Here is a 22,418-nt window from a genome sequence, read left to right as displayed (position 1 = left end):
CATCGGTCTCCGAGCTACTTTATTACCAATAAAAGGGCAAAGGCCGTGGTGAGGAAGTAGGTGATTTACTGGAGGTTATATGGAGATAATATTGGAAGGGATATCAAAATTGGAATTGTTTGGGATATGATTTAGAAAATGGGTGGATTTGTGGGGATCATAATATTCCAGTGCTGATTAATGAGGGCAAAATGATTGTTACAGAAACAATTGTGTTACTGGCTGGGTCATTTGCTGAGATTCATAATCAGGATAATTTAAGTGAAGAAGTTAAACAATGCAGGGATATATTTTTCAGTGAATACCCTGATGAGATGGAAGTCAGCTGCAGCAATGATAGTATCACTGATGGAGAGATTTCTGTGTATGAATTTAAGAAGTCTATTAATAATGCAGGTCAGGTGTCTCCAGGAAAGAGTGATATTTGAAATTGTAATTGTATATAATTCGCATTTGTAAAATATTAAATATTTGAATTGTGCATCTACTTTCCTCATGGAAAATGGAAATAGTAGTGCCTGAAAACCTGGCAGATCCCCATTTGATCCTTCTAGTTAAGGGCCTATATCGTGAAAGTCTCATTTATGTAAACTTATGGAATATATAGTAATCAAGCGCTTGAGTTATATTTTGGAAAGAGTGGTGATAAAGTGTTTTATTAGAGTGAATTTTGGAAGTGTGAAATGACATTAGATTCAGTTTTAGGTTTGGACGATGATATTCGGAAAGCACAATTAAATAACGATGTTGTAATAGCAGTATTTCTTGAGACTGAAAAGGGAAATGATATGGGAGAAAGGACTTTTGATTAAATTAGGAGTAAGGGGGACATTGTATAATTTTTCTGAGTTTTTTTTTTGTATGGACTGTCCAAGTAACGGTCGGCATGTTTGTGTCTATGACACAGAGAATGGAATCCCACAATGCAGTATTTGTAGCCCTTCATTATTTAATATTATGATTAATGATATTTTCTCTGAGATGGGAAAATGGGATTCCCTGGGTAAATCACAATATACAGATGACTTAGCTTTATGGATTTGAGGTATTAACTGCAATTTACAATTAGTAGATCAAACAGTGGGCAGATTGATGAGGATTGTAAGCTTTCAGTCGTTAAAACACATTACGTGGTTTACAAACAGCATTATTAGACTTGCACTTGATTTTAACTTATAGGATTAATGTCTCGAGGAAGTGTCAGTGGTAAGATTTCTTAGTATGCGGATGGATAATAAGCTGACGGGGAAGCACCTATCAGTAAAATAATTGATAAATGTAAAGGAGCTTTAAATCTCCTCAGACATCTATGTGGGTATTCTTGGGTGCAACATGAAAATCTTTGTTGGCCAATTATATTTATTTAATTTGATCTGTTCTTGATTATATCTGTGTGTCTTGTGAATCATCTTCATATTCAAATTAAAAGTGTTTGTATGTGATACAATTACAGACTTTTAGATTGTGTTCTGGTGCGGTAATGTTGTCTCCTGTTTTGGCTTTACTGATTGCAATGGGACAATTGGCCTCAAGGTAACAGAGGTTCAAGTTGATGTCAACATACTGGATTAATTTGCGGGTCAAGGAAATGATCATCCTGTTAAAGGTGCGCTGGAGGACGGTTGGGGACATCACTAGAAGAGTGTTTTTTGTTTTGGGTGGCTGGGTTCTTATCACGCTGGGAATACGGGTGTATTTGATGATACAGTATGTCCCACTGTAGCGTTCTCTGTAACCCCACATTGTTTTTCCCAATGACTTCAGTTGATTTTAGTTTTTACACGATTGGATTCGGTTCTGCCTGAGAGTCTGTTGGTCATCAGTATATTAATGAAAGTTATTATCATACAGTAACCATTTTTACAGATGAATCAAAAGATAATTTAATTGGGGATGTTGGTGTGGCTGTTTTTGTGTGCCTGAATTGCAGGTAATGATAAAGAAATGACTTATAGCCATTTATCAGCATAGAAGGCAGAATTCTTTGCCAATAGTTTAGGCTTACAGTGGATGGAAGAAATTGGTCCTTATAATTTGCTCAGAATATATTTCGGTTTTGATGAGTCTTAAACAGGTCATTCTGGCAGTAGGTCACATTGACTGTTGGAAACTTGTCAAACGCTATTTCATATATAAAGTTTGATTTATATGTCTGCACATGATGGGTCCTGCACATCACACTGTTGAGGGAAATGATGATGTTGACTGTTTAGCTCCAAAAGCTGTTAAATGTTAAGCTGTGGATATAGACTTGCCACTTAGCAAATTAGAAACTAAAAGGTTGGTAGTGTTAAGAATTAGGGGCTTATGGCAAGACGTAGGATAATGGACGTAAAGACAGACACCTTTACAGAATACATAAACATGTTGGGTTTATAGAAGAAGGGCTTAAAACAAGTGAAGGAATGATATTCACATGACAGAAATATCCACACTATGCTTAATTATGCCTTGTAACTAATTGGAACACTTCATTCTGTGTCGTGTACATTTTGTCATTATGAAACCGTCGAAATACATACTATTTCAATGTGAAGCGTAGAAGGCTGAAGAAAAATGAAATGCAGTCTTCAGTACAATCTTTGCGAGGGTAGATAGTTTTCAAATAAAAACTATTAAATTATGGGACTGACTTTAAATCAATTCACAGTTTGAGCTGGAAAAGGCACGTAATAATTGTGTTAAACATAAGGAAATAACATAAAGGGTAGCAAAGGTGAGTGGGCTGTTGGTGGGTTATTATTATTATTATTATTATTATTATTTATGGGTTATTTATTTTTTTAGAAAATTACAAAGAATAAATGTAATGAAAAATTAGTAAGAAAAAGAAAAATAATATTAATCCTCCCCTCCCCACCTTAACCCTTATCTAAAGAAAGAAATAATGAAGAAAAAGATTGCCTCGATATTGGAGGATACCCACATGCTCCATGGATTTCAAAATCATTTTAATATTTATTCTTACTTTCCCCAATTACATTATAATTTTATCTTCAAAGGACCTATATATTTAATCCCATCTTTTGTAGGTATGGGAGCCAAATTTTGAAAAATATATCATATTCATTTCTTAGATTATATGTAATTTTTTCAAGTGGAATACAACTATATATTTCATTATTCCAATGATCCATAGTTAAATATAACTCAGATTTCCAAGTAATTGCGATAACTTTTTTAGCTACTGCTAATGCAATATTTATAATTTTTTTCTGATACTTATTCAATTTAATTTTCGGTATTGTCCCTTCAATATCTCCTAATAAAAATAATATTGGACTATTTGGGAGTTGAACTCCAGTACTTTGTTCCAATAAAAGTCAGATTTATCGAAAATGGTTGAACTTTAAAACAAGACCAAGTAGAATGTAAAAAAGTACCGATTACATCGAAAGCATTGGTCAGACATATTTGAATTTAATCTATTTATTTTCTGTGTTATATATAATTGATGTAAAAATTATATTGTATTAATCTAATTTGAACATTTATTGTATTTATCGTACTATCAGAACATAATCTTGACCAACTTTTTCCAACAATTTTAACATTCAAATCAGTTTCCCATTTTTGTCTTGATTTATGAATTCCAGATTCAGTCTGTTTTTGAATCAAATTGTACATACAAGATGTAATTTTTTAATTTTTTTCCTTTTTGAATTAATATTTCTATTTCACTAAGTTTTGGCATCAACATTGTTTGACCCAGCTTTTCTCGTAAATTGTCCTTTAATTGAAAATAAGAGAAAAGAGTGTTGTTTGATATTTTATATTTATTTTTTCATTGATCAAACGACATCAATATACCTCCTTCAGAACAATTACGTATATATTTAATCCCCTTTTGGAACCAATTATGTAAAAGTTTATTATCCACTGTAAAAGCAATAAGCCTATTTTGAATTAAAGTTTGTTTTTGCTAATAAAGATTTCTTTATCTTATCGTCCATATTTACCTTATTCCATAAATCAATCAAGTGTCTTAATTTAGGAGATTCTTTTTTTTCCCGTATCAATTTGGATTCCCATTTATATGTAAAATCTTCTGGTATGTTTTCTCCTATATTATCTAATTTTATTCTAATCCATGCCGGTTTTTTTTTTCATCAAAAAAAGATGCAATAAATCTAAGTTGATTTGCTTTATCATAATTCTTAAAATTTGGAAGTTGTAACCCACCTAAATCAAATTTACATCTCAATTTTTCCAATGATATTCTTGACATCTTTCGTTTCCAAAGAAATTTCCTTACATATTTATTTAGTTCTTGAAAAAACTTCTGCGGTAATTGTATTGGTAAAGTTTGGAATAAATATTGCAATCTATGGAATATATTCATTTTTACAGCATTAACTCCACCTATTAATGTTATTGGTAACATCATCCATTTATCAAGATCCTCTTTTATTTTTTTTTTTTAATAATGGCAAATAATTTTGTCTATATAAATTTTTTACATCATTGTCAACTCTGATACCTAAATATTTTATCCCATTTATTGACCATCGAAATTGAGTTACTAATCGACATTGATTATAATTTCCTTTGGTAAGGGGTAAAATGTCACTTTTATCCCAACTTAATTTATACCCTGATACTTTCCCGTATTCCTCCAATTTAAAAGATAATCTTTGCAAAGATTGTAATGGGTTTGTTAAATAAATCAAAACATCATCAGCAAATAAATTAATCTTATATTCCTCTTGATTAACTCTAAAACCGCCAATATCTGAATCTGTTCTAATTAATTCAGCTAATGGTTCTTTTGCCAATACAAATAAAGCAGGTGATAACGGGCAGCCTTGTCTAGTTGACCTTGTTAAGCAAAATGCTGTTGAAATCTGAGCATTTGTAACTACTTTAGCTTGAGGATTAGTATTTTAGGTTTTAATCCATTGTATAAAAGATTTTCCTAGCTCATATTTTTCCAATACCTTAAACAAAAAATCCCATTCCAATCTATCAAATGCTTTTTCTGCATCCAAAGCAAATGCTGCACTCATTTCCTCTCTTTTTTGTGCCAGATGAATTATACTAAGTAACCAGGTTAGATTGATTGTCTGTTTTTAATAAAATCTGTTTGATCCATATGTATTAATTTTGGTAAATATTTAGATATTCTATTAGATAAAATTTTTGCTATTATCTTATAATCTGTATTCAACAAAGAAATAGGCCTATATGATGTTGGTTTTAGAGGATCTCTTTTTTTGGCAATACCGTTATGATCGCTGTTAAAAAAGATTGTGGGAGTTTATGCATTCTTTCCACTTGGTATATTAATTCCATAAAGGGAGGAATTAATATATCTTTAAATTTTTTTATAAAATTCAGGAGGAAAACCATCTTCTTCTGGGGATTTGTTACTCTGAAGTGATCCTAAAGCTTCTTCAACCTCTTTTAATGTAAAGGGCATATCTAATCCTTTCTGTTCTTCCAAATTAAATTTTGGAAGGGTTATTTGTGATAAAAATTAATCTATCTCAGTAATCTTATTTTGTGATTCTGATTGATATCGTTCAGTATTAAAAAAATTTAAAGTTTCATTAATTTCTAAAGGTTTATCAGCAACCTTATTTACACTTGTTCTAATTGCATTTATTGTTTTAAAAGCCTGTTCTGTTTTCAACTGCCAAGCAAGAATTTTATGTGATCTTTCACCTAATTCGTAATATTTCTGTTTAGTTCTCATAATTACTTTTTCTGTACGATATGTCTGGAGTGTATTATATTGTAGTTTTTTATTAACAAGTTGTCTTTGTTTTTCTTCGGTCATATATCTTTGAGATTCTTTTTCTAGCTTTATGATATCTTTTCCCAATTTTCCTTCTTAATTTTAGATGTATAACTTATAATCTGACCCCTTAAATATGCTTTCATCGCTTCCTATAATGCAATTTTATCCTCAACTGAATGTAAATTTGTATCCAAACAAAATTGAATCTGTTTTTTCATAAAATCACAAAAATCTTGACGTTTTAATAAAATTGTATTAAATCTCCATGTCTATTGTTTTATATGTTTTATGTCTATTTGAATAAAATGAATAATCTCTTTCTCTTGGATTAATTTTTCTCCATATATCAATCAGGTTTAAATCTTTCATTAATGATAAAGTTAGTTTTATTAGTTTTAATTTTGTAACAACTGTAGTTGACCTTTCCAAAACTGGATCTAAACAAAAATTAAAATCTCCGCCTATTAATATTTTATCATTTGCGTCAGCCAAGTTCAAAAAATCTTCTTGTATGAATTTTGCATCATTTTCATTTGGTGCATAAATGTTCATAAAAGTCCATAATTCTGAAAAAAATTGACAATGTATAATCACATATCTCCCCACAGAATCAATTATTACATTTTGTATTTTAATTAGTAAAGATTTATTAACCGAAATTGCAACTCCTCTCGATTTTGAATTAAATGAAGTTGCTATAACATTTCCAACCCAATCTCTATTTAATTTCTTATGCCTGTGAACTTACTGAACACATCCTGGCCAGAAAAAAAAAACTTATCCCAATCCACTCTTCCTAGATCCTTTTTCATTTCCACAAAATTGGCCCTTCTCCTATTTTGCCAGAACATTAAGCTGCCAGTTCTGCCCCTAAGCCTCACTAATAGCAGTAATGTCGTTATCCCACGTTTCAACCCAAGCCCTAAACTCATCTGTTTTACCGACAATACTCCGTGCATTGAAATAGATGTACCTGAGAATATGTATATCATCTGCTTTTTTTTTCATTTCCGTTTATACATGCAGTCCTCTCATTTTCCTTATCCTCCTGCACCTCACTATCTGCTCTAACACTCTGCTTCCCCACCCTCTGCAAATCTAGATTAAATTCTCCGGAGCAGCACTGGCAAATCTACCCGCAAGAATGTTATTCCCCCCCCCCACCCCGCCCAGTTTAGGGGCAAACCGTCCTGTCGGAACAGGCCCCACATTCCCGGGAACAAAGCCCAATTGTCCAGAAACATGAAGCCCTCCCTCCTACACCATCTCCTAAGCCACGTATTTAGCTGCACTCTCCGCACATTTATATTTACAGGGACTTTACCCCTGAAGCCGGTCCCGGGACCCGACCCGTTTACAGACCCGGAGCGGAACCGGAGCAGATTCTCAGCCACTGGTTTACATTCCGAGTCCGGAAGAAAGGATAAAGTTTCTCCGTGAATTTATTCCCAGTGAAGGTGTGGAGATGGGACTTGGTCTCCGCGTTGTAAAATGAAACTGTCCCGGACTCGTAACTGAGATAAACTCCCACCCTCCCGGGGATGGGACCGGCAGCGAGACGGGACTCGGGGGAAGGGCGACCGGACACGTCATAATCCCGATGTAACACATCACCATCCCGCCCGATGACCCAGAATCCGGTCTCCGGAATCAGACTGAACCGTCCCTTCATCTCCACAGACTCTGCGGCGACTCCCAGACCCCAGCCCCCAATCTCCGTCACCTCCACCTCCCAGTAATGTCTCCCCGATGTGAATCCCTCCGATCCCAGCACACAAGCTCGATTTGTGAATCTCTTCCCGGTGTCAGGGAGATCCCTCCGGGTCTCGGTCCGTCTCACACTCTTCCGATCCTCAGACACCTCGAGCCGCGGATGCGCCGTTTCCACATCCAGGGTGACAGAGACTGGGGGGAGAAGCAGAGAATTAGAGAGTCCCCGGGGATCGGGGGGAGACTCGGACAGCGCGGCCCCGGGGATCTGGGGGAGACTCGGACAGCGCGGCCCCGGGGATCGGGGGGAGACTCGGACAGCGCGGCCCCGGGGATCGTGGGGAGACTCGGACAGCGCGGCCCCGAGGATCGGGGGGAGACTCGGACAGCGCGGCCCCGGGGATCGGGGGGTGACTCGGACAGCGCGGCCCCGGGGATCGGGGGGAGACACGGGCAGCGCGTCCCCGGGGATCGGGGGCAGACTCGGGCAGCGCGGCCCCGGGAATCGGGGGGAGACTCGGGCAGCGCGGCCCGGGGATCGGGGGGAGACTCGGACAGCGCGGCCCCGGGGATCGGGGGGAGACTCGGACAGCGCGGCCCGGGGATCGGGGGGAGACTCGGACAGCGGGGACCCGGGGATCGGGGGAGACTCGGACAGCGCGACCCCGGGGATCGGGGGGAGACTCGGACAGCGGGGACCCGGGGATCGGGGGAGACTCGGACAGCGCGAACCCGGGGATCGGGGGGAGACTCGGACAGCGCGGCTCCGGGGATCGGGGGGAGACTCGGACAGCGCGGCCCCGGGGATCGGGGGGAGACTCGGGCAGCGCGGCCCCGGGAATCGGGGGAAGACTCGGACAAGGAGGCTGATGAACTTTTTAATCCGTTAGGTAATTTGCCCTGCTGTTCCCCTGTTCGTCCGGGCCGATTTGCCAAGGGGAGAAAAAGAGTCGGTGCTTCGCTCTCGCCTCTTCCCGTTACCACCTAAGCCCGTTGAGCCAAAGCCCTACACTCTGCTGCCACCCACTCCGCTGCCCGCTGTATAGGGTGGTCATCTTTTTAAACTCTCCGCGCTGTCCTGTGCAGTCTCGCTGTTCTTGTACGCAAAGATTTTTTTTTACATTGTCTTCCTTCAGAATTTTGCTCCCACGCCGCCCTTCTTGTCCCAATCTAAAAAACCACCTTCAGTCCTGTATTGATCACCCTATTCCACACTGTCCACATGAAATTCAGCAAGGCCTTTGATGTTGTTGATAGACCACACTTGGAGCATTGTCTGCATTTCCGGTTCCCGAATATGGGGAGGATGTCATTACACTGGACAGGAGGCTTCAGGAGGATGTTACCAGGACTGGGGGCTTGAGTTAAAAGCAGAGAGTGGATAAGCTTGGGCTATTCAGCTGTAGTGTAGGATGTTCAGGTATGACCCCTTATCAAGGTAAATAATTCTAAGGAGCTTAAATAACGTTCTTTTTTCCAAGAAATGGGAGTACAGAACCAGAGGCCTCCGATTGAAAGTGAGATGGGAAATCGGGTAACATTCTCAGAGAGAGGGAGGTTGGTGAACGGAATTTGCCCTCAGACGCTGTAGAAACAGGTAAAAATAACATATTTTAAAATAAATACACAGATGGGAAATGGTTAGAGGGATGGGGGGGGGGTTCAAATACACACAAATGGGCCATGCTCAAGAAGACATCTTAGTCTTGCAGATTGATGAAGTGGGCTGTGAGTTCAACATCCATCAAACCCTCCCAGATCATCCTCCTGAGGAATCTCACCCCGGAGTCTGTGTGTGAAGTGTTGATGTGACGTCACGTCAGAGGGCAGCTCAGTGCCACAGAACAGACAGGCTGGGTAAGGACGGCAGATTTCAATCCTAAATGGGAATTTGTGCCATTTTCTGTGGCTGTGTGTCACACTCTGATAGTATATCTGTGTGTGTGTGTGTGTGTGTGTGTTGTGTATACACATTGAAGGATAGTGTGCACATTGAAGAATTTGTATGTTACAGTGTGTCATCACATGTCTGGTGTGTGTTGACAATGTGTCACACGTGATTGAGTTGCTTAATGAACAAATGACTGTCTCTGAAGAGACTGGTTTCCAGGTTACTGAGGGAAGTAACAACGTACATTGCTGAGGCTCTGACTACAATCTGCCAATCCGTCCTGTGTATGTGTGTGAGGGAGCTTTGCCAGGCCGGTTATGCTGTGTGTGCTTCTCCCGAGATGAAATCTTGACCCATGTCAATGCTTGTTGGTGTGTCCGAGCTCATTCTCACAACGCTTCAATGTAGTGGTCTGATCACCATAAGACATAGGAGCAGAATTAGGCCATTTGCCCATCGAGTCTGCTCCGCCATTCAATCATGGCTGATCCCTTTTTTCCCTCCTCAGCCCCACTACCTGACCTTCTCCCCGTAACCTTTGATGCTGTGTCCAATCTAGAACCTATCAAGCTCTGCCTTAAATACACCCAACAGGTTCCACAAATTCACTAGCTGCTGGCACAAATTTCTCCGCATGTTTTATATAGATTCCCCCTCTGTCTTGAGGCTGTGCCCTCTTGTCCTAAACTCCACCACCATGGGAAACATCCTTTCCACATCTACTCTGTCTAGGACTTTCAACATTCGAAAGGTTTCTAGGACTTTCAACATTTGAAAGGTTTCAATGAGATTCCCCCTCATCTTTCTAAATTCCAGCGAGTACAGACACAGAGCTATCAAACGTTCCTCGTATGATAACCCTTTCATTCCTGGAATCATCCTTATGAAATGAACCTTCTGCAATGCCAGCACATCGTTTCTTAGACGAGAAGCCCAAAATTGTTCACAATACTGAAGGTGAGTCTTCACCAGTTCCTTATAAATCCTCAGCATCACATCCCTGCTCTTGAAATGAATGCTATTTAAACCGATTGAATTCAATGCTAACATTGGATTTGCCTTCCTCACCAGTGACTCTACCTTCAAGTTCTGCAGAATGACTGCTAAATCCAATTTCGTCTCAGATTTTTTGATTTTCTCCCCATTTGAAAAAAAAAAATGTGCACATTATTTCTACGACCAAAGTGCAGGACCATGTATTTTCCAACATTGTATATAATTTGCCAATTTCTTTCCCATCCTCCTCATCCATGTCCTTGTCCAGCCTAACTGTTTCCTCAACACTGTCGGCCCCTCCGCCAATCTTCGTATCATCTGCAAAACCTGGAAACAAAGCCATCTACTCTAGGACAAGAGGGTGTGACTTCATGATTGAAGGACGTCCTTTTAGAACTGAGATGTGGAGAAATTACTTTAGTCAGTGTCTGTGGAGAATCTGTGGAATTTGTTGCGACATGTGGCTGTGGAGGCCAAGGCATATTTAAGGCAGAGATGTACCGGTTCTCATTTAGCCAGGGCATCAAATGGTATGGGGTGAAAGCAGGGGAGTGGGGATGTCCGGAAGAATTGGGTCTTCCCATGACTGAATATTGGAGTAAACTCAATGGGCCGAATGGCCTATTTCTTTTCCTATATCTTATTTTCTATTCCATTAGCTAAATCTTGATATACAGCATACAATGAAGGTGTCCTAACACCTGTGTCCCTGTGGAACACGACTCACTGGCAGCCAACCAGGAAAGGTTCCGTTTACTCCCATTCGCTGTTTCCTACCAATCAGCCAATGTTCTAACCATGCCATGGCCTCTTAACCTGGTTACCACCTTCATGTTTGGCACTTTGTCAAAGGCCTTCCGAGATTCCAAATATACAACATCCACTGCATCCCCTTTATCGATCCTGCTTGTAATCTCCTCAAAGAATCCCAACAGGTTTGTCAGGCAGGATATTCCCTAACGAAGCCATGCTGACTTGTCCTATCTTGTCCAGTGTCACCAAGTATTCCATAACCTCATACTTAACAACTGACTCCAATTTCTTCCCAACCACAGAGGTGAGGCAAACTGGTCAATAATTTCCTTTCTGCTGCCTTCCTCCTTACTTAAAGAGTCAAGTGACATTTGCCATTTTCCAGTCCTCTGGCACCATGCCAGGGTCCAATGATTTTGAAAGATCATTTGGAATGCCTCCATAATTTCTACTGCGACCTCTTTCAGAACACTAGGGTGCAGTTCATCTGGTCTGGGTGACTTATGCATCTTTAGGGCTTTCAGCTTTTTGAGCAGCTTCTCCCTTGTAACAGTAACTGCACTCACTTCTCTTCCCTCGCACTCTTCAACACCGGGCACAGTGCTGGTGTCTTCCACGGTGAAGACTGGTGCAAAATATTTGGCTTATCTGCCATCTCTTTATCCTCTGTTATTCTGTATCCAGCCTTATTTTCTAGCTGTCCTATATCCACTCTCATCTCTGTTTTATTTTTTTACAATACTTGAAAAACAATTTGATATTGTTTGCTATCTTGTTTTCCAAAGATAGGTGTGTAAAAAGGGCCTGAAGGATCATTGGATACCAGAGTCACCCCAACCACAAACTGTACCAGTTGCTACCATCCGGGATACGGTACCGCAGCATAAAAGCCGGGAGCAACAGGCTCCGGGACAGCTTCTTCAACCAGGCCAGTTCAATTCAAATCAATTTCTTGTTTATTTTTTCCCACCCAATCATCCTTTTAGTTCCTCTCTGTAGATATTTAAACGCTTCCCAATCCTCTCCCTTCCGAATAATTTTTGTTTAGTTGTATGCCCTCTCCTTTGCCTTTACATTAACTTGTCTTCCCTTGTCAGCCATGGTTGTACTATTTCGCCATTTGAGTATTTATTTATTTTTGGAGTATATCTATCCTCATTTTCCCAGAAACTGACACCATTTCTGCTCTGCTCTCATCCCTGCCAGCATCTCCTTCCAATTTGCTTTGGCCAACTCCTCACTCAGACCGCTGTAATTTCTTTCACTCCTCTGAAATACTACAACATCAGACTTTACTTTCTCCTTATCAGATTTCAAGTTGAACTCGGTCATGTTGTGAGCTCTGCCTCCTAAGGTTTCTTTTAACTACTCACCTCTGGTTCAATACATAACACCCAATCCAGTAGAGCTGTTCCCCGAGTAGGCTCAACGACAAACTGCTCTAGAAAGCCATCACATTGCATTCAACAAACTCACTCTCTTGAGATCCTTTACCAACCTGATTTTCCCAATTGACCTGCATGTTGAAATCTCCCGTGATTATCATAACATTGTCCTTTTCATCAGCCTTTTCTATTTCCAGTTGTAATCTGTGGGCCTCAACCCACTGACTGTTGGGAGGCCTGTATATGACTGGTGTCTGTGTCATTTTTACTTTTGCAGTTCCTTACCTCAACCCACAAGATTCAACATCTTCCAATCCTATGTCACATCTTGCTACTGATTTACCAGCAGAGCCACACCACCCCATCGGCCTTCCTTCCTTCCTCCGATACGTTGTGTAACCTTGAACATTCAGATCCCATCTACAACCATCCTTCAGTCAAAATTCAGTGATGGCCAGAACATCATACCTAACAATCGGTAATAGTGCAACAAGATCATCCACCTTATTTCTCATACTCCATATATTGGAATATAACACTTGGTGTACTGTATCTGCTACCCTTTTTAATTCTGCATCCCTAATGCACTGATACTCACCCTACTGGCTGCAATTTTCTCCTCTCATCTGTCCGCCCTATCTGACAGTCTGACTGGACGCTATCTTTGCATTTTTACCATCAGTCTTATCCCTTCACTCCAGTTCCAACACCCCCTCCCCCCACCAAATTAGTTTAAATCCTCCCCAACAGCTCTATCAAACCACTCTGTGAGAATATAGTTCTCCCTCGGGTCGAGGTGCGACCCATCCCTTTTGAGTAGGTCATTCCTCCACCAGAAGAGATCCCAATGATCCAAGAACGTGAATCCCTGTCCCCAGCACCATCTTCTCAGCCATGTTTATCTGTCAAATTATCCTGTTTCTACCCTCACCAGCACGTATCACATGCAATAATCTGGAAATTACAACCCTGGGGGTGCTGCTTCAGTGCTTTCTACCAAGCTCTCCAAATTCTATTTTCAGGACCTCTTTGTTTTTACTTCCAATGTCATTGTCACAAATTTACAAAGATATCTGGCTCTTTTCCCTCCCTCTCTAAAATGCTGCGGACACGATTCGAGGCATCCCTGACCCTGGCACCCAGGAGGCAACATACCATTCGAGTGTCCCGTTCACATCAATAGATTCTCCTGTCTGTTCCCCTGACGATTCCCTAATGCACTGATACCCATCCCTGACCCTGGCACCCAGGAGGCAACATACCATTCGGGTGTCCCGTTCACATCAATAGATTTTCCTGTCTGTTCCCCTGACGATTCCCTAATGCACTGATACCCATCCCTGACCCTGGCACCCAGGAGGCAACATACCATTCAGGTGTCCCGTTCACATCAATAGAATCTCCTGTCTGTTCCCCTGGCGATTCAGTCCCCGATCACGACCACTCCCCTCTTCTGCCTCTAACAACAATGAGAGATGCTGATCCGGAAGGGGGAAGACCTGTGTCAGTCAGAGTCTGCACTCACAGGGCACATGAACGACTTGTGTATTTTCCTGACAATCCCTGTCACCACACTGATACTCATTTTTATTCCTGACAATATTATTGTCAGTATTAAATTCTCAGCTCCTCTGGTAGATCCAGACTTATGTCCTGGTGTGTTAATGCATTTGCCTGGGATTGGAACACAGTGGTTCATCTGACAGTCCCGTATATTGATTGTGTTGTGACCCTGTGCTGGTATGTTCAGGGGTCTGACATCTCCAGCTGACCATGTGACAGTGATGCCTCCCAGTCGGTGGGGTTGATGTGGAATAAACTTCAGTTCCCCTTCAGCCCAGTATTACAGACAATCTTTGCCTCACATTGGAACTAAATTGAGCTTCATAAACAAGGGGAAATGAATCGTTGTACGTTTTACCTCGATTAATAGCATCAAGCGTTTCTCTCAGCACTGTGTTCAACAAATAGGGGTGATCGAAGTTTTCAACCGGTAGGGTCTCATCTGTCACTGCTAATTCCTGGACATCGTCATTAATCCTGTAAATATTAAACTACTGGTTATAAATTGCTATTCTGAACTATCTTACAAATCCATTCAGTGTTTCAGTAAAGAGCCTGTCCTACCTCCTGTTCCGACGAGCTTCCTCCTGAAATAAATAAAACACAAATCTGATTAGACTTGGACTTACTGTCCACATCCTGAATTTCATCCAAATCATTACAAGGTGTTGAAAATTCGCACTCCCACAATCACTCAGACACACGGACAATACAGAACCATGAATTTACAGGGAAAGTTTCTGAATATCAGACCATTACTGAGTGGATGAATCTTACAGGGAAGACAGGACAGGCTGTGCATTATCATCTGGATATGACGTCAGTGTGATAGGATGGAGGAATTTAAGATCAGTGATGTCTCTGATTTTGTGCGGGTGAAGGAAGTACCTCAATGTATGGGAAGACTCGTGGGGATATATAATTCCAGATGGATTTTAACAAATTCCACAAGAAATTAAGTGAGGAGGATGTGAAACTCGCTGCCACAGGAGTGGATGAAATGGAACAGCAGAGTGACTGTAATGGGGAGGCTGGATAAACACGTGAGGGACCAGGGAGTTCGGGGCACTGTTGCTGGTTGTGGTGAGTAGGTGGCAGGAGGATTGTGATGCAGGGAAACTGATAGAAGATGGACCTAATGGCCTGTTTATGATAGAGAATGGGATATAATCCCATGTGAAATATATCCAAAAAATAAAGAGACAGTGAAAGTTTCCATAATCTGATGGAAACCGGATATGGAGGATAAGTCTAATGTGTGAGTCACATTCTTTGTTCTCACTGATTGACAGAGACCCTCACACCAACAGCAACAGACACACTCACAGCCTGTGACTGGAACTGGGTGTTAATGGAAATTTCAAAGGATATTTAGTGCAGTAATTAAGGAAACAGTCAGCAGCTCTGTGTTATGATCGGAGTAAATAATTTCAGAGAGATTTGCATTTTGTCCTGGGGTGTACAGAAGTTGTGGAAGCCCTCTCTTAGGACAATAGACAATAGGTGCAGGAGTAGGCCATTCGGCCCTTCTGTCCAGCACAGCCATTCACTGTGATCATGGCTGATCATACACAATCAGTGCCCCATTCCTGCCCTCTCCCCATATCCCTTGACCCCGCTAGCTATAAGAGCTCTATCTAACTCTCTCTTGAATGCATCCAGAGACTTGGCCTCCACTGCCTTCTGGGGTAGAGCATTCCACATATCCACCACTCTCTGGGTGAAAAAGTTTTTCCGCATCACTGTTCTAAATGGCCTACCCCTTATTCTTAAACTGTGGCCTCTAGTTCTGGACTCACCCATCAGCGGGAACATGCTTCCTGCCTCCAGCGTGTCCAATCCCTTAATAATCTTATTATTATGGGACAACAACAACCCTGAATAGATGCAACAATTGTCTGGTGAGAAACAGTTTGCTGCCATTTGTAAATGCTGTGTGTAGGAGCAACACATCTGTTTTCTGTCTGCATTGTATTCTGTGTTACGTGTTTATTACGGTAACTCGTCACGTGAGTGGGGACGTGGTAAAAGCGAAGGGAAAAAGTTACGTATCTGTACTTTGTTCTGGGCAGGTTTGAGCTGGGGACGGGCGGATGTCATTCTGTTCTTGACCGCTGTGTTGCAGCTTACTTTACAATGAATTACCCTGAAGTTTCATCGCTTCAAGATTGTGTTTTTTTAATGAAGGACTGAAAGCGTATCTTGGACATTTTGAAATGTCATTATTGGAATGATGGAAGGGCGCATCATGCAGGTATAACGACTTGTGTGAGGTCGCCAGCAGCGGCAATTGATTTGTCAGAATTGGCTCAGGTGCTGTGTTTATTTCAAATATACCACTGTTCATTTAGTGCCTTTTGACAGAAACAAATTGAAATATAATCCCTCACCTTGAGAAATATCACGCTGTCTTTCTGATCCATCTGTTCCTTTAACTTAGTGATTTCCTCCTGAATAATCCTTATATTCTCTTGAAGAGCTAGAAGATTTTTCTCCATTGGTTTGAGAATCCTCTTCTCTTCTTCCCTGAGATCCCTGAGTAAACTCTGCTCTTTCTCAGTGATAATCTGGCGCAGTTCAGCAAACTGGGATGTGATGTGGGACTGAAGGCTGTGTGACTGTTCCTGTCGAAGGAAAGGTGAAGATTAATATACTGCATTGCTGTGCTCTGTTTCCTTTTGTCGTTAAGTTCGGTCTATTGGAGTCCATGCTACTTCTGAGTGCATTCCCGTCAACTCCATTCCGTCAAGTTTTCCTGAAACCTATTATCACTTATTGACCCATAAACTCCCATCTGATTCACACACACCCTCCCCACCTTTACAGGGTTAACGGTAATTAGCCATTCATCCGGCATGTCCCTGGGATGTGTCGGAATCTTTCGTGGTCACAGGGAGAGCATGCAAACTCCACACAGACAGCAGCAGAGGTCAGGATCGAAACCAGGTCACTAGAGCTGCAATACTCGGCTATTCTGCATTAAAGGGAGCAAAACTCGACAGTAATATCAGAAATTCCGCTCAGGAAGCCTCACCAGAACTCCGGAAATCTTCTCTTTCTGTTGCTGCTCCTTTTCCTGGAAGTCTGATTTCTTTTTTGTGAGAGAGTCGAAGGAAGATTTTATCTGATCCTGGAAGTCAGAGAGTGAAGGAAATAGAAACAAAGATGCATCAAAAGAAACAGGTGATCAAACCCGATTATCACACAAAATGCCGGAAGAACTCAGTGAGTCAGGCAGCATCTATTCAGAGGAAATAAACAGCCGGTGTTTCGGGATGAGACCCTTCATTTGGACTGGGAAGGAATGGGACAGGAGCCAGAATAAAAAGGTTGGGGATGAGAACCAGCTGACAGGTGACGGGTGAGACAACGTGAGGGGGAACGTGGGGGAGGGTGATGAAGTGAGAAGCTGAGAGGGGACAGGTGGAAGAGGTAAAGGGCTGGAGAAGAAGGAATCTAATACGAGAGGACAATCGATCATGGAAGAAACGGGAGGAACTGGGCTGTTTGCGGCCCTGAATGGTGACTAGGGAGGAGGTTAGGAGTCAGGTGTAGCACTTGTCCCGCTTGCAGGTGTCGGTGCCAGGAGGGAGATCAGTGGGGAGGAGCGAGTGGATCAGGGAGTTACAGAGCTTACGTGGACAGTTGTGGGGAGGGGTGGGTCTGGGCTGTTAAGTGTAATGTAATATGTTAATATGTTAAGTATTAAACTAACGTTAGTTTTACCTTGTAGATTTTAACAGCTTCTTTAATCGGCATGAAGCGGTGCTTTCTGTGTTCCTGCGCGTCTCTACAGACCAGACAGATCAGTGACTTGTCCGTTTCACAAAACAGCTTCAGTTCTTCCTCATGTTCCTCGCAGTGACGTTTACTTTCCTTCCCTTTCGGGTTCAGGCTTAGATTCCGAACTTTTTGTGTCAGATTTGCTAAGGCCCGATTCACCCTGAGGGTGCGGTCAGCAAACAGCTCTCTGCATTCCGGGCAGGAGTTTCTCTCCTCCCTTTCCCAACACCGTGTGATACAAGAGCGACAGAAGTTGTGTCCGCACTCCAGTATAACCGGATCGATGAAGAAATCCAGGCAGACGGGACAAATTATCTCCTCGCTCAAACTCTCGGTCTCTCCTTTCGAAGCCATGTTAACTCCCAGCACTTCCTGATTCAGAATGCTTTCACTTTCGGGGAGCTGCTGTTCAGCTGCAGTACCGCGATTGTCCACTACGCGCGCTGCAGTCTCAGGGAGTGAACATTATGTTGCTGTCTGAGGGAGAAATTCTATCTATTTCAAGGAGGGATTAGAAACAGATTAAGCATGTCGGAACAGTCTCAGGGATGAACATTCTGCTGCTGGATGTGTTCAATGGGAAGTAATGGTGGTAATCGCAGGGTGAGATCAGCAACACATTAAACAGATCAGAACATAAATGAAAATTCGGCCGTAGACTGTCTGAGCCCGGCTCCGAAAGGAGCGGCGTTGGGCCTGGGGTTTGCAACCTCGTCCCGAAAAGTGGCAGTGCACAGAAATGTCAAATGAACCTCCAAAGACCTCATCCCCGGGATCGGAAGGACCTTCCCCTGGAAGACGATTGAAGTCCAGCGGAGAAAGGAGAAGCCACAGGGCCGCTAACCTTCGCCCTGGACAGGGGACTCTGACGAGCTGCTGTTGACGGCCTCTGTCCCGGTAGGCGTGATGGGCTGAAGAAGAAGCAGAACAGAAATAAAGCCGGAGAGAAGAGCCTGGTTCAGTCTGAGGCAGGACTGAAAGGGACAAGTTCTGAAACGAGAGGCACAAGAGACTGCAGATGCTGGAATCTCGAGTAACAAATTCGAGGGACTGAGCAGGTCAGGCAGCATCTGTGGAGAGAAATGTAAAATCGACTCGGGAACAACACAGGATGACTACACTCACTTACCGTCCATTGAGATGCTCCCACAACCAATCATCGGAACAAAATGAGTGAAATCGGAGGTGGTTTGACTGAGACTGATCGCATTGGGCCTGTCTCAGAATTACAGAAGTAAAAGGGACAGGCTCAATCTCACAGGATAGTGACAGGATCGGGGCAGGAACAGCAGGACTTGTTCAAGTATATAAAAATACAGGTGAGAGCAGATACAGGACAGATAGAAAATGATGCTGGAGAAATTGTAATGGGAGATAAGGAGATGGCTGAGGAACTGAACGAGTATTTGCATCAGTCCTCACTGAGGAAGATATCAGCAGTATACTCAAGGGTGAGTATTCCCGGACACTCAAAGGTGTCAGGGAAGAGAAGTGTGTGCAGTCACAATTACGACAGAGAAAGTACTCAGGAAGCTGAATAGTCTAAGGGTAGATCAATCTCCAGGACCAGATGGTATGCACCCTTGTGTTTTGAAGGAAGTATCTGTGGAGATCGCGGAGGCATTAGCAATGGTCTTTCAAAAGTCAATAGATTCTGGCCTATTTCCGGAGGACTCCGCTATTTAAGAAGGGGGCAAGGAAGCAAAAAGAAAATCATAGACCTGTTAGCTTGACATCGGTGGTTGGGAAGTTTTTGGAGTCGATTGTCAAGGATGAGGTTACCGAGTATCTGGAGGCATATGACAAGATAGGCAGAACTCAGCATGGTTTCCTTGAAGGAAAATCCTGCCTGACAAACCTAGTGCAATTTTTTGAGGAAATTACAAGTAGGCTAGACAAGGGAGATGCAGTGGATGTTGTGTATTTGGATTTTCAGAAGGACTTTGAGAAGGTGCCGCACAGGAGGCTGCGAAATAAGACAAGAGCCCATGGAATTACGGGAAAGTTACATACGTGGATAAAGCGTTGGCTGATTGTCAGGAAACAGAGAGTGGGAATAAAGGATTGCATTCTGGTTGACTGCCAGTTACTAGTGGTGTTCCACAGGGGTCCGTGTTGGGGCCGCTTCTTTTTGCGTTATATATCAACGATTTGGATTATGGAATAGATGGCTTTGTGGCTAAGTTTGCTGATGATACAAATATAAGTGGAGGGGACGGTAGCGCTGAGGAAACAGAGAGTCTGCAGAGAGACTTGGATAGATTAGGAGAATGGTCAAAGAAGTGGCAAATGAAATACAATACAGGGCAGTAGAACCAGGGATCACAGACTCAAAATCCGAGGTCACCTCAGCAGGACTGAGATGAGGAGAACTTTCCCCAACACAGTGCGGTGAATATTTGGAATTTTTTTCCACAAGTTTCCTAAATTAAACGGACATATTTAGGAGCTTGGCGGTGTTGGGAACGTTTCAGGAAAGTGGCGCTGAGGTCAAAGTTCAACATGTTCTGATTGAGGGGCAGAACAGTGCAACGGGCCGAATGGCCACGCCTGCTCCTGTTTCTTATTTTCTAAATCACGAATTTACCTTTGCGCCTGTTCTCCCTTGGCCTTCCGCCTGTCGGATTGCACAGGGGAGCGGTGAGAGCTCCGGAGATCCATCAGCAGCCGCTGCGGTTATTTCATGTTCCTGTTACTTATTGCTAATTATTTATATTTGTATTTGCACAGTTTATTGTCTTCCGCACTCTGGCTGATCATTCACTGATCCAGTTATAGTTACTATTCTGTCGATCTTCTCTGTGTCCGCAGCAAAATGCTTCTCGAGTTTGTATGTGGTGAGTTATCCGTACTCTGATAATAAAATTTACTCTGAAGTTTAAGTTTCGGGGAAATTCCTTCGATTGCGAGAACAAACTGTGACTGACATCTCCAGCTCCCGGTAGCTGCCCGTCAGTCACACTTACAGCCAATCAGCGGCACTGCTGGGAGAGTCTTGCTCCTATTGGTTGAGGAGTGCCAGTGGGCGGGATGCTGAATGTTCGGAGCGGTCCGAGGTTTGAAAGTGAGAGCGAGTGGATCCGGGATGTGGCCGGAGATTGGGAGCCAAATTTCGGGTAAAGGCTGCAACACCGGCCAGGTGAATCCTTCCCATGGCAGAGATTCCGTGAGATGTTTCAGCTGAACGGAGGGTGGCCGGTCTTTTCCTGCCAAGAATCAGGGGCCTTTCGTCGGGAGTTTCCTCCCAGACCCGTCTCCGGCTGCTGGGAGCCCGGATCTTACGCGCTACGGCAGCCGATGGATCTCCGGTGCTCTCAAGCGGACGGGCTGAAACCCAAGGGAAAACAAGGCGCAAAGATAAATACATGCTTTAGAAAATAATAAACTGCAGCAGGCGTGTCCATTCGACCCCTTGCCCATGTTCTGCCTTCCACTCCGAACATGGCTGATCTTTGACGTCAGCGAAAATATCTTGCAACGTTCCCATTATCGCTTAGTCCTTCAATATTTCTTGTGAATGTAGAAACCTTGTGGGGAAAAAATCAAAGATTTGCCGCACTCCTCATCTGAGTCCTGTCAGATGTCATCGGATTCTGAGTCTGTGACCTTATTCAACACCCAGTGAAGAAACACGGCATTCCTGCCCCACTCTGTCAATACCCTGTGAGACTGTGTCTGTCTCAGTCAGACGGCCTTTTATTTTGAGACAGGCCCGGTCAGTATAATCTCTCCGAGGACACTACCTCACCTCCTAAATGAATCTGGGAAATCTCTTCATTCCCTTCATTCCACAGGCTGACTCCGGGAGGGAGACCAGACCTGTGCACAGTGTTCCATGTACGCTCTCACCAGGACCCCGTATACCTTCAGAGGAGATCTTTATTCTTCTATTCAAACCTTCCTTCCCATTCAATTCTCTTCATTTAATATTGACCTCAAACAGTGAACAGACACCACACAGCCTCAGCCATGAATTTAAAGGGCAGGTGTTGCAACAGTTTGAGCTTCATACGGGGGCCACGGAGCAAGCAGGGTGTCACAAAGGGAGGAATGTGGGAGTGTTGTATGTCTGAGCCCAGCTGCGTGTGTTTGTGTATCAGAATCAGGTCTAATATCACCGGCATATGTGGTAAAATTTGTTGTTTTGTGACAGCAGTACATTGCAATACATAGTAATAAAAATTATAAATCACAATAAGTATTTATAAAAGTAAATTCAAAACGTAGTGCAAAACCGGAGAGAAAATACTGAGGAAATGTTCTTGAATTCATTGTCCATTCAGAAATCTGATGGTGGGGAAGAACCTGTTCCTGAACCGGTGAGTGTGTGTTCAGGGTCCTGTACATCCTCCTTGATGGTAGAAATGAGAAGAGGTCATGTCCTGGGTGATGGGGGTCCTTTATGATGGATGACACCTTTTTGTGGCATCATCTTTTGAATGTGTCCTGAATGCTGTGGAGTCCAGTGCCCATGAAGGAGCTGGCTGAGTTTACAACTTTCTGCAGCATTTTCCGATCCTGAGCAGTGGCCTCTCCACACCAGGCAGTGATGCAACCAGTTAGAATGCTCTCCACAGTACATCTGTAGAAATTTGCA

The 22,418-nt window shown here is 42.6% G+C and overlaps 1 protein-coding gene across 1 annotated transcript; it reads right to left on the bottom strand.

Annotated features, from left to right (window-relative positions):
• Nucleotides 1-5,007: 5,007 nt before the first annotated feature.
• Nucleotides 5,008-20,983, bottom strand: LOC132385783 (zinc-binding protein A33-like). The gene is made up of 7 exons (XM_059958007.1): nucleotides 20,409-20,983; nucleotides 17,765-18,732; nucleotides 17,073-17,168; nucleotides 16,429-16,662; nucleotides 14,603-14,625; nucleotides 14,397-14,515; nucleotides 5,008-7,645 (listed from the first exon to the last, which is right to left on the bottom strand). The coding sequence occupies exons 2-7, from the start codon at nucleotides 18,173-18,175 to the stop codon at nucleotides 7,095-7,097; spliced, it is 1,434 nt and encodes a 477-aa protein (XP_059813990.1). The 5' UTR covers nucleotides 18,176-18,732; nucleotides 20,409-20,983; the 3' UTR covers nucleotides 5,008-7,094.
• Between the last annotated feature and the right edge of the window lie 1,435 nt (nucleotides 20,984-22,418).

This window comes from Hypanus sabinus (genome assembly GCF_030144855.1).
Source record: "Hypanus sabinus isolate sHypSab1 chromosome X2 unlocalized genomic scaffold, sHypSab1.hap1 SUPER_X2_unloc_21, whole genome shotgun sequence".
In the NCBI taxonomy this organism is placed as follows: Eukaryota; Metazoa; Chordata; class Chondrichthyes; order Myliobatiformes; family Dasyatidae; genus Hypanus; species Hypanus sabinus.
This window is presented reverse-complemented; position numbering and strand designations above follow the sequence as displayed.